This window comes from Drosophila miranda (genome assembly GCF_003369915.1).
Source record: "Drosophila miranda strain MSH22 chromosome Y unlocalized genomic scaffold, D.miranda_PacBio2.1 Contig_Y1_pilon, whole genome shotgun sequence".
Classification (NCBI taxonomy): domain Eukaryota; kingdom Metazoa; phylum Arthropoda; class Insecta; order Diptera; family Drosophilidae; genus Drosophila; species Drosophila miranda.
In genome coordinates this window covers 4,650,548-4,663,421 of record NW_022881603.1, presented here as the reverse complement: position 1 = coordinate 4,663,421, position 12,874 = coordinate 4,650,548, and the positions used below count along the sequence as shown (strand labels likewise).

At 48.5% G+C, this 12,874-nt stretch overlaps 1 protein-coding gene across 1 annotated transcript; it reads right to left on the bottom strand.

The window, feature by feature from the left end:
- Positions 1-5,476: 5,476 nt before the first annotated feature.
- On the bottom strand, positions 5,477-7,470 carry LOC108158300 (golgin subfamily A member 6-like protein 1). The gene is made up of 5 exons (XM_017290541.2): positions 7,435-7,470; positions 6,997-7,176; positions 6,657-6,932; positions 6,335-6,592; positions 5,477-6,267 (listed from the first exon to the last, which is right to left on the bottom strand). The coding sequence occupies exons 1-5, from the start codon at positions 7,453-7,455 to the stop codon at positions 6,013-6,015; spliced, it is 990 nt and encodes a 329-aa protein (XP_017146030.2). The 5' UTR covers positions 7,456-7,470; the 3' UTR covers positions 5,477-6,012.
- Between the last annotated feature and the right edge of the window lie 5,404 nt (positions 7,471-12,874).

Genomic DNA, 12,874 nt, shown 5'->3' with positions numbered 1-12,874 from the left:
TATCACAGGAGTGTGGATACCAAATTTGGTTGATCTGGCTCTTATAGGTTCTGAGATCCTTGAACTCATATTTTGCAATTGGCAAAGCCGACCATGAAACCTGTGTGTTAGAGAGAGACAGAGCGAGAAAGAATGAAATTGTTTTCTTGATTCTGGCTATAATAATTATACGATCTGGTTCAGATTTTACACTCTAGAACATATAGTCATCTTCTACGATTCTGCGTTTTTGGTTTTATCGTATCTTTAAAAATGTGGATGCCACAGATTTTCGTCCTTTGTGGAGGCGGAAGTGGGCGAGGCGAAGTTTTGAAGTATTTTTGTAGCAGTGACATATCACAGAAGTCTGGATCCAAAACATCGTTGCTCTAGATCTTATAGTCTTTGAGCACTAGGCGCTGAAGGGGACGGACGGACGGACGGACGGACGGACGGACGGACGGACGGACAGACGGACAGACAGACAGGGCTCAATCGACTCGGCTATTGATGCTGATCAAAAATATATATACTTTATGGGGTCGGAAACGATTCCTTCTGGACGTTACACACATCCACTTTTACCACAAATCTAATATACCCCAATACTCATTTTGAGTATCGGGTATAAAAAAAATGGAGAAAAACTATTCGCAAACAATTGCGTTTGACGCCCCGCAATCGACGAGCCGAGCCGAGCCGAGCCACCTGCCCCATCCCCGTCTCACAGTACCCAGCCGACAATTGTGCATTGTCTTCAATGCTGCTGCTGCATAACAGAATCTACAACATGCAAATGGGGCGCAAGGGGGCGGTGAAGGAGTTAGTCAAACGTTTAGATGCTAAACGACGAGCTGGCTACTGACGATGGAAACATGACAAATACCCGTACCGTACTCGTACTCGTACTCGTATTCGTACTCCCATCAAATATTGATCACTTAGCGTATCGGCCGCAGAACTCCGGAGGAAGTCGTAAACTGCAATTTTCTTAAAGCGTTGCAATAAATCAGCCAGCTCTGCCGCCAGAGAAAGAGCCAGCTATATAGGCGGGAAATATAGAGATAAAATAAAACAAAAGAGCGAAATAATAATAAAAACGAGGGGAACGTTGTGAGTTGCTGCGGATACCGCAACTCTACAGTTATACCCGATACTAAGTCAGTATGGCTCTCCTCCGGCAGACGCCGCTAATATTAAACGACATGCAATATTGCAATATTGTGGATGCAGCAGATTTTCGTCCTTTGTGGGGGCGGAAGGGGGTGGGGCGAAATTCTGAGATATACGTTTTATAGTGAGATCTAACAGAAGTGCGGATACCAAATTTGGTTACTCTAGCCTTAATAGTCTCTGAGATTTGTGGATGCCCCAGATTTTCGTCCTTTGCGGGGGCGGAAGGGGGTGTGGCGAAATTTTGACACAAAACGGTCAAGGTCCGATATCACAGGAGTGTGGATACCAAATTTGGTTGCTCTAGCTCTTATGGGTTCTGGCAAAACCGACCATGAAACCTGTGTGTTAGAGAGAGACAGAGCGAGAAAGAATGAAATTGTTTTCTTGATTCTGGCTATAATAGTTATACGATCTGGTTCAGATTTTGCACTCTAGAAGATTTAGTCATCTTCTACGATTCTGCGTTTTTAGTTTTTTTGTATCTTCGAAATTGTGGATGCCACAGATTTTCGTCCTTTGTGGGGGCGGAAGTGGGCGGGGCAAAGTTTTGAAGTGTTCTTGTAGCAGTGACATATAACAGAAGTCTGGATACAAAACATCGTTGCTCTAGCTCTTATAGTCTTTGAGCACTAGGCGCTGAAGGGGACGGACAGACGGACGGATGGACAGACGGACAGACAGACATGGATCAATCGACTCGGCTATTGATGCTGATCAAGAATATATATACTTTATGGGGTCGGAAACGATTCCATCTGGACGTTACACACATCCACTTTTACCACAAATCTAATATACCCCAATAATCATTTTGAGTATCGGGTATAACAATGTTTGACAATCACATCGTTTGCATATGAATGAAAGGGGGAACCAGCTGGATCAAGAGTGGAGCCGGAGCCGGAGCTGGAGCTGAAGCGTGGCCAACATTTTGTTATGAGGAGGCGTGGCAGCAGGTGCAACAAGTAGGCCAAAACGGTAATTGTGCTAACAGGTACATACTCGTAATCTCAATGAAAATAGGGTTAGAAATGAACGGAAATACAAAGTATATTAAATAAGAATATTAGATGAAATAAATTAGAAAAAGAATATTAGATGAAATAAATTAGAAATAACTTGGATTAAGAGATGGGAAGAATGAAAAAGTGCATTAGGCATGTAGCTCGTGATAATACCTCCGGGTAGCATCATCTCTTCCCTGGCTCTACGAGTATCTTTCACTCTTTCGAGGTCTTTTCATCTGCCGCAGATCTGTCAGTCAGAAGGGGAAAAAATATATTTTCAGTTTAAAATATGAACTTGACTCAATAAAATGATCTGTTAATTAGATCCATATACTAAATTATTTAAGAATAAAAAACATAGCAAGTAAAATAAAACTTTATAAAAAATAAAAATATAAAATAATTAAATGTTAATGCAGCAATCAAAATAAAACAATAATCAAATGCTATACACTCAGCGAAAATTGAATAAATTTGATAAAAGTAAGTTTCGGCTGTGAGTCGTTTCTTTATTTCAGACAAACGAGTTCGTTGCCTGAGTCTTTTGTCTGGGACCGATTGGTTAGCGGGCCAGAGCCGTAATATATCGTTTATATGGATCCCAGATACGAGAGCAGCGCGTTGACAACGCAATCTCCAAACCGCGCTTTAATCATTTTTAACGGCTCGAATGGATGCAAGTAAAGTGCCCGCCCGTACCTGAAGGGGCAACGTCTCGTTTGCAACATTTCGTTAGTTTCTTCGTTAGTTACTTCATCTCTCAGTCTCTTTACGGCCGGCCGCTAATTTCCTTCCCTTCTGCCGTTCCACTGCTTCTTTTTAATCAGCCACAGTTGACGGACGACCTTGCCTTGCAGCACTTGGGCACGGACAACAGCACGTTTGTCACAGCCAGTCATCCAGCCAGCCAGGGTGCGCCAGGGAGAGGCTGTGCTCCAATTCTCCGATATCGCTTTCGTTCGACCCACATATGCCGCACGCCGGAGTCAACAGCACCGGGTGGTGCAGAGCACTCCGAGGCGAGGCGAGGCGAGCAACAACCCCCATACGTCATCACATCCAGCCGAGTGCTGCAGTTTCACGCTTGGCAAACGGCGGCGCCAAAGGCGTCACGTGCTCTGGCTCTGCTCCTCGGTGCGCCACTCAGATTTGCGGCTGCTGCTGCGGTTTGTAACTTGAACCTGAGCTGCTATTGGACTTATATTTATTTATATTTATAAAAGAAATATTTTGTTGGCCAATTCAGAGGGTATTATGATTTCAGCAGTCCATCGGTCTATCTCTTACAATGCAAAAATTGGCAAAATCCACCAATCAAAATTGGTTACATACATAGATCAGCCGTACTACATGTGTCTACCGTGGGAATTATAGGAATGATAGGGTATCAAAAGCTCCGACCCTCGATGAGAGTCTTTCTATCTTGGTGGTGGCTAAAATTGGGTGTATCGGGTGGAAAAAAAAGATTTATTACAACAAAATATTTCTGTCGCTTCGGTTTTGCTCGTTGTTTTGTGTCTAGTTTTTGTTTTGTTCATCAAAATGTATTTTTATTACATTTTTTCAATTTCTTTCGCTCGTTTTGTGTGGCTGCTTCGTTTTGTTTTGGTTTTTTTTGTCTTGTGCAATGCCACAGATGTTGATGTTGATTTTGATGTTGCTGCTGCCGCTGCTTTAATAATTAAAACAACAACAATTATGTGCTTCACTTAAATGCGTTAAGTGTTCGTTGCTATTGCTTCTATTGTTGTTGCTGTTGTTGGTAAATCTCAGTTTCGCATGAAACTTGCCTGCTGGTAATATAAAAACGGAATGCAATTCGGGCCTCCGTCAAGCATCCACATTGCTCATACGCCATGTCGCGCAATTGCAATAAAACGAAGAGCGGACTTTCGATCTGGTCCGAAAGACCGTATTAATAACAAATTGAAAATGTGACAAAATACCGTGTCAAAAGGGAAAACAAAAGATGGCAGAGATTTGGGATTGCAACACGTTGAAAATGTCTTGGAAATCGACTAGATTTACATTGTTGTATATGTATCTAAAGAAGTTTCACACAGACCTTGGCTGAATTAGCGGCTAATTGTTCAGCTCGAAAGAGCTTATGGAAATTTGGGAAAACATTAAGGAAATCGCTTGCATTGAAACTCAACAAGGTTTTCCACTAAAAATCGCCTATTTCCGAGCTAATCTTTCTCCCGATGGAGCGATTTCCCTTTCAGAGACGCCCCCAAATGCCCATTTGTCTGCCACATCAATTGTAGATTTGCCAAGGAAAAGATTCGGCAACATCATTAAGATAACGTGAGGGAATCGGCAGCGGCTGCATCAACTACCGCCTAAAGTTTCCCAATGGAATGTTTGCTTGAACTCGAACTTTTGGCGGCGGTTACCTAATCAGCGCCAGCACCGCTTTTGGGGCTCGAATTGCAACTGCAACCAGTGCAGCAGTTGGCTTCCTCGGCTAACCTTATGTGGGTTTTGCTGCTGGCACACAGACACACTGCAAGCCAGTCACAGGGAGAGGGGCAGGCGGGTGGCAAGTCAATTAAAGCAACATGTTGCAACCGAACAGGCGACGCGACCGAATGACTTGGAACTGTAAGGCTGTTAGACATCAGCACCACAGCACCACGACACCACAGGCTGTCTGGCAGGCAGACACGAGGCAGCTGCATTCAACTTCAACTTGGTAACAGGAAGTGGAAACGGTATTGTTGCTGCTTATCTTCAGGGGAGATGCTTCCTTGAGATTTATTTGGCATCTAGCAAGCTGCAAATGCCTAGAGCCATCGTCATCATCACGATCATTGACAGTCTTAGCATCATCTTCATCATCATCGTCATCAGTAACATCATCACGATGCTGATGCCACAACATGTAGCAGTTTTTGACTTTGGCTCATGGCCTCTCTCATCTTCAGACGAGACTTTTTTTCCAATTCCAGCTGAATTGAACCGATCGCCGCTACGACGATGACTTCTTCAACTGTGTTTTCGCCTTTTTCGGCTGTTATCTAACTTCCGCAAATCGTGGGCTGCGATTGAAATTTTATTAGTTGCATCTTCGCCGTTTGTTGGGCATCGAAAAATCCCAAAAAACACGAAAATGCATCATCCCCAACTGACCAATGAAAGTACACGACTCCTCGTAGTCGTAGCCATCACCTTCCGAGAGGCCCGAGAGATATGAAATGTGTCTGGGGATGCGTTAAGTTCGTTATTTACGCTAAACCGTAATTAAAAGCATTTAATTTGTATGTTTATTATTTTTTTTAATCATTTTCATTTTTTGTTTCAGTTTTACATGAAGTGTTTTCTTGTGTAAGCTTAATGTGGATTATAATTATGTTTAAGTACATATTTACAAGGCAATTGCGTTTGTGGATAGTTTCCAGATTTCACACAAACACACACATATGTAGAAAATACCAAAATTTGTATACATTTGTTCGTTGTTTCATTGAATTTTGATTTTATTTTGTATAACTTAAAGACAAAATCGCGCGCATGACTAATTTGTACACTTGAGGAAGAGAGAAGGAGATATACACAAAGGTAGCGTGAGAGAGAGAGAGAGAGAGAGAGAGGAAGAGAGAGTGGACTGAAGAGTTAAACAAATATCGAAAACTGAAATAATGAAATGTTTTATACAACATGATGCAGTGGGGGAATGAATGCCTTACGAGCTTAAATCTATTTAACAATGTCGGTTGTACACAATGGTGTTCTGTGAAGTGAGGATGGATGAACAGAGAGTGAAGAAGGGCGACATGGATCAGTTATTAGATATCAGTGCTGTCGCATAGCTTGCGGCTAAACCAGAGAACCCATTCCGCAGATCGACTCAGTCCCATCCGTGACCATGGGGGGCTGGCACCCAGACCTTTTCCCAAACGGGCTTCCACACCTTTTTCCACTCCTGAACCTTCACCTCCTTGACGACGGGCACGTTCACCGACTGCCATTCGTCCTTCCACGCCTGCCGCTTCTCGGTTGCCCAGACCTGACGCTTCTCGGTACGCCAGATCTGCACCTTCTCCTCGATCCAAGTCTCACGCTTCTCCTTGATCCAGATCTGCTTCTTCACTGTCTTCCAGACCTGAGCAAAGAAAAACACATAGCTAATCGTTGAACTTAATGGGTATAGGGAGTGATGGGGGACCAACCTGAATCCATTCATCCTTCCACTCCAGCTTCTTGTCCTGTTTCCACTCCTGGACTTTCTCGGTTTTCCATTCCTGTTTCTTTTCGGTGCGCCACTCCTCCTTCTTCTCGGTTTTCCACTCCTGTTTCTTCTCGGTGCGCCACACCTTTTTCCACACGGGTTTCCAGACGAGTTTCTTGCGCCACAGATCGTGGCTAGTGTATTCCCAGCCCTCGTGATCCTTGCCCAGGAACTTCTCGCCGGGAATGCCCATTTTCACCTGAGCAGAGTTCAGGTTAATTATCTGGTCCAATCTCGTCCACCGGAAGTAGAGCTGAACTTACCCACTGAGGCTCAAACATTTGCTTCCAGTCTGCCACCTGTACTTCTTTCCAAACAGGCACTTGGATCTCTTTCCAGAATGCGACCTGAACATCCTTCCAAACGGGAACTTGGATTTCTTTCCACACGGCCACCTTGGTGGGCACCCAAATTGGCTTTGTGATCTTCTTCCATTCGGCCACCTTGACCTCCTTCCAGGCAGGTACTTCCCTCTCCTCCAACTTGGGCTTTTTCACTATTTTCCAATCTGGCACCTTCTCTTCCTTCCAGACGGGTACCTACGGTTCGGATAGTTTGCGATTATCATCTGCAATCTGTGGGTTGAGTGTCCTTGAGCCCTACCTTAACTTCCTTCCAAATTGGCACGGAAACCTTTTTCCAATTCGTTTCCCATGCCTCCTTCTTGATGGTTTTCCAAACCTGAACCCAGTCCTCTTTCCACGAGAGCTTCTTCTTCCACACTCCCTCGGGGGGATGGGCGAAGGCGAAGCTTATGACAAGCGCGCAGCTGGCGCCGAGTAGCTGGGGGAAGGCAAATGGTTGGGAGGGTTACTTGATGTTCGTTTACACCGTTTACAGAGTTCACTGTATTTCTCATGATAATTTCAACATTTGTTTGTAGTTTATTTTTGGGTATTTTTAGCACTAGTGTTTTCACTTCAACTGTTTCATTTTCATGCAGTTCTTTGGCAATGATTTTTTCACAATCATGAAGGATTCACAGGGGATTCACATTGGATTGATTATTTTTTGGGGGCGGGCACTGGCAGAAACACTAACCAATAAACTGAGGGATCTCATGCTTGGTATCCCTGTACCACCAACAGCGCGTCAAAACAAAAGGGAGCTGATGTGTGCCTCCGATGAGGTCTTCTATGAACAATATTCGCATTTCCCTACATGCACATCTATTTATATTTTGAATGGTCTCGGTCTCGGTCTCTGAGATTCCAACTCCAGCGCCAGCGTCAGCGTCGACAGCAGCCGAGACAGCGACAGCAGCAGCGGCAGAAGACCCAACAACAATTTGACAAAACAAAAACTGTAACCAAAGCAAAGCTCTCGCTCTTCTCTCTGCTCTTCGGCCATGTTCCATGCACGCAACGTACCATCGAAAGCAAAAGCTAAAACCACAAGAGAGTGAGAGTAAAGCGGCGGCTCTGCTCGGTGCTCAACAGCACAAGCTCCAGCTCCAGCTCATGAATTCGAACTCGGATTTGGTCTTGGACCCCTCCCAAGGTAAAGCGGAGCCTCGGCCGCAGTTTCAGCCCAGGTGTACCATACCGTCCAAAAACAATGCCAGTGTATTTGGTCTGCTCTTGGACTCAAGTATATGCGTTGGCTTTCGAGTCGAAGTCAAAGTCCGGCCTCTTCACAGCAATGGAATGGATGATCCACAGCTAGAATGTGATATACCAATAATTATGTTGTTGGCAGCAGTGATTTGTACGAGTACTCGGACACTACCACTACTATGAAAAGGTACACAGGGAGAAAAGAAGAGTAAAAGTAGGTACTACTAAGAACCCATTAATTAAAATAAAAGTAAATGAGTCAGAGATCTTAAAAAAAAATATATATATATATATATAAACATAATACAGGCACAATCAATTGGTACTTTTTTTCTTCACTGTGTCATTTAATTACTGTGAAGGACCTATTTCAGGCTGAGGTAAGCTCAGTCACGTCCACAAGAAATTTGTAGAAATTGGATGGAACCTTAGGGGCGTCAGGGGGCGGCCTATCGTAGAGAGGTGGATCGGGGCTAGAATTTGCGTCGCTCGTCGTGTATACGAAACGGCTGCGTAGACTCGGGGTGGGGTGGCGTCGGTGCCTCGGCTAATTGGAGTGAACTTACGCAATCGGGTGTTTTACTTTGATAATTCGACACTTTATTGTAATTCTTAGCACTTTAAATGAACTTATTTTAATTGGTCGCCGATGATTTCTTGTGAGTTTTGGGTGCGACGTCTGTACTCCGAGCCGGGTTTCTGCGTAAGTTTTTGGTACCACGTCCGTGCTCTGAGCCGGGTTTCTGCGTAAGTTTTTGGTACCACGTCCGTACTCTGAGCCGGGTTTCTGCGTAAGTTGCTTCTTGGTTCTCGTCGTCGTCTTTTTATAGGCCCGTATTGCTGTGTCCGCGGGTTTGAAAGTGCACTTCCGCGTCGGGGTGCACTTCGCCGTTCTTGGTGACCGTCGCAGACTTTCGCGGTGTCATCTTTCCGCAGTTGATGAACCCGGAAGACTGCACTTGGCCGATGGCTTGGCCTGGAGTGGGGAAAGTCCGCGTGACCTGATGTCTTTGGTCAGCGTTATGGAGTTGGCGCGTGTTGATTGGTGGACGCCCCGTTGGTTGCGGGGTGTGGTGCGATACGCTCATTATAAGTCGGGGGACGGATTGTATCGAACCCTTTTAGGTTCGTTACACCGTCCCCTTTCTTCCCCGACGAGAGTTACAAGGACTCGTGGGCCGGGCTCTTGTGGTTCCTTCTGTGGTGGGCGTTGGGGTTTCCGCGTTCTCGTGAGCGTTACGTTACTTCTCTCGCTGGAGTCATCGCTGTTCGATTAATTGGTGGTCGCGCGGTTCGCTGCGATTGTATTCTCGGCGGTATTATGCCATCGGGCTCGCTTTTTGCCGCTGCTGTCTTTCGGCCGGGTGTCCCGGGTTTTGCTGACTCAACGGTGCCGTGGTTGGGACGTCGGGTTAATGTCTCGTTGCTTTCCTCGTCGATGTCAGCATTCTCGAGTAGGTCAGTGGGTTCTTCGGACTCGTGATCGTGGAACTCTCTCAGGTCGTTGATATTTGCGGTTTTGTGTTTCCGGCTTTCGCAGTGTTGTAATTTGGCGATGTTTGGCGATGGAAAACTCTTGACCCGATAGGGGCCGTCGAACTTCGGGGCTAGCTTTGCCGCAAAGCCCTCGGCGGCGTTTGAGAGGTGGTGTTGGCGTAGTAGTACCAACGACCCGACGGCGGGGCGCCATAGTCGCCGGCGGAGGTTGTAATGTCTCCCTTGCTCTTGACTGGCTCTCTGGATGTTGTTTCGGACGATGGCGAATACTTCTTTCAGCCTCGTCGCTTTGCTGGTGGCCGTCTCTGGCGTACTCCTTGGAGTCGGGGCTCTCTTCCTTGCAGGAGGAAGGCGGGGCTGAATCCGGTCGTCTCGGAGACGCTGGAGTTGATCGCCAATGTAATCTCGGGTAGGAGCTCGTCCCATGTATTCTGGTGGTCGTCGACGAACTGGGCGATCATCGTTTTCACAGTCCGATTGGCTCTCTCCGTCGGGTTTTCTTGGGGGCAATACGGGGCTGTGCGCTTCGCATGAATGTTCTGAACGATCGGCTGGTGAACTGGGTCCCGTTGTCGCAGACGAATAGTTTCGGCACGCCGAAGCTGCTCAGTATTCGTTCTCTGAAGGCTCGTTCGAGGTTAGCCGTTGTCGCTTTCTTGAGGGGTACCAGTTCGACCCACTTGGAGAAAGTGTCGAAGAATACCAGTAAGATGGTGTTCCCGTGCTTGGACCGTGGTAATGGTCCGACGAAGTCGGCACACAGGGTGGCGAAGGGTTCTTCGGGTCTACGTGTGAGCATCCTGCCCACGGCCTTGCGCTGCGTGGTTTTGAACTTCTGACAGCTTACGCAGCCCTGCACGTACCGTCGCACGTCTCGGTGTAGTCCTGGCCAGTAGTATCGTTGTGTTGCCTTCAGGATGGTTTTCCGGACGCCAAGGTGTCCTGCCGTTGGTTCGTCATGGCATTCGCGGAGTACTCTCGACCGGCCGTTTTTGGGCACGCATAGTTTCCACGGTATGTGGTCGTCGTCGTCGGCTCCGTATCCTAGATATCGGTATAGCTGCCCATTTTCGTACGTGTAGTCTGGGTACTTCTGGGGTTCGTCTTGGACTTGTTGGATCCTTTGTTTAAGCCAGGTGCATGCTGTGTCGTCTTCCTCGATGCGGGAGAGGGTCTCCAGTGGTTGTCTTGACAGTGCGTCTGCGACTACGTTCTGGTTGCCGGCCCGATAGTGCACGTCGGATTGGGATTGCTGTAGTTCGAGCGCCAATCTTGCTACTCTACCGTAAGGGCTCTCGAGGGTATTCAGTCACTTTAGTGCGAGATGATCGGTTATGACGTCGAATTGGTAGCCTTCGAGATAGCATCGCAGTTTTCGGATCGCCCAGAAGACGGCGAGGCATTCCTTGTCGGTGGCCGAGTAGTTTTCTTCTGCCTTGTTGAGGCGTCGACTGACGTATGCGATGACCCGCTCTTTCCCTTCGATCTCTTGGGTGAGGACCGCGCCCACTCCAAGGTTGCTTGCGTCCGTCTGCAGGGAAAATTTGACGTTAAAGTCTGGGCAGGCGAGTACCGGTGCGGTGGTGAGCAGTGTTTTCAGCTCGTCGAAGGCGTCTTGTTGTTCTTGGCCCCATGTCCATGCTTTCCCTTTCTTCAGCAGCAGTGACATTTGTTGGACTACGGTGTCAAAGTTTGGGACAAATCTGCGGTACCACCCGGCCATGCCTACGCATTGTCGTAGTTCCTTCAGGTTGGTCGGCGGCCTCAGATCCGGCTGCGATTTTGTCGGGGTCCGTGTGGATACCTTCTTCGCTGATCATGTGGCCCAGGTATTTGATCCGGCGTTGGAAGAAGGCACACTTGTCCGTGTTGACCCGTAGGTTTGCCTTCCGCAGTCGTGCGAAAACTTCTTTCACGTTGTTCAGGTGTTCCTTGAAGCTTTTTCCGACGATGACGATGTCGTCGGGATATGCGAACGCGAACGGTTCCACGTCTGCGCCGATAGCGGCGTCGAGGGTCCGTTGAAACGTGGCTCCCGCGGAGTGTAACCCGAAAGGCATCACTTTCCATTGGTAATCCTCGGCCGGGTATCGTGAATGCCGTGGCTTCCCGGCTGTCGCGGGCCATTGGTATCTGCCAATACCCGTTTTTCAGGTCCAGGGTCGTGATGAAGCGGGCATTTCGGAGTCGCGCTAGTATGTAGCTGATGGAACGCTCGTTTAGCTGCCGATAATCTACACACATGCGCCATCTCCCGTCCTTTTTGCGGACCAAGACGATTGGCGCACTGTGGGGGCTCCGGGATGGTTCGATTAGGTCCTCAGCTATCAGTTGGTCGACCTGTTCATCGATGATCCGCCGCAAGGCTGGATTTTTCGGGTAGTACCGCTGTTTTATGTTTTATTGTCCCTCATGACGATGGTGTTTTCCGTCAGGCCCGTCGTCCCTCGGAGGCCCGCGAGTGTTGGCAGTTCCTCGTCTAGGAATTTCCGTATTTTCGGCGCGATGTCGGGAGGCCATGGGTCGGAGATTCGTTCCGAATCGTCCTCGGGTGGGTCGTCGATTCCTTGGTCGCAAGTGTGGTCGGGGTTCTCGGGGAGGGTTGTTGTGTGGAATGCGCTTGGTGGTTCGACCTTGCGAGTGTATTCGCTTATGCTGGCGAGGATGGCGGGTGCCTCTATCATGAGTAGGGGGCTCGTGTGTGTCCTGGGGGGTGCTTGCGCGACGTTGTACTCAGCGTGATGTACGAACGTGCGGGTCTCGATGGCTATCGTAGCGTTTGACCGACGGCTAGTTTGGGCGGTGAGGTTCACCGATATGGCTCCAGGCGTGGTGCTGGGCCGCATGTCGGCGCCGTACGAGGTGTTGCCCGGGAGGCGTTCCATGATGTCGGGGACGATCGATGGTGCGTCGGCTCCAGGTGCGTCGGGGTTCCGATGGGTGCCTCGTGTGGCAGTGATCGCCTTTCCCGGTTCCTGCCTGAGAGGACGCGGGAGTAGCGGGTTGGTCGGTGTCGTAGGGGTCGTTTTCGCGTCGAGGGCGGTGTCGACGCGCTCGTGGGCCAGGGTGGTGGTCGGAGGTGGTACCTCGAGCGCCTGGCCGCTGCGTGGCGGCTGTCGTTGCTGGGGCCGGGTTGTCTTCTGGAGGGGCGTCCTGGGTTCCTTTCCCTTCGTTGGTGGAACCGCGTCGGTGCCCTCGGGAGACCGGCTCGCTTTCTTTGTGGCCTTGCTTAGTTTTTGGTTTCTCGGAGTGGGCCTGGGGCTAGTGTGCTTCGTAGTGGCCGTGGGTTCGGTGTTCCTTGTTCCTTGTGCTCTTGTCTCGTGTCGTGGCGGGGAATTCGTTGGCGGCGGAGGTCTCGAGTTCGTGGGTCCGGGTGCGTGTACTTGGCTAGCGGTGATAATCGGCGTGTTTGGGATGGGGCGTTGGGA

Bases quoted from the DNA above. Each gene is read 5' to 3' on its own strand.
- LOC108158300 (XM_017290541.2), bottom strand. From the start codon at position 7,455: ATGAGATCCCTCAGTTTATTG. The intron at 6,593-6,656 runs GTAAGTTCAGCT...AACTCTGCTCAG, and splicing joins AAATGTTTGAGCCTCAGTGG to GTGAAAATGGGCATTCCCGG. The intron at 6,268-6,334 runs GTTGGTCCCCCA...TTCTTTGCTCAG, and splicing joins GGAAGGATGAATGGATTCAG to GTCTGGAAGACAGTGAAGAA.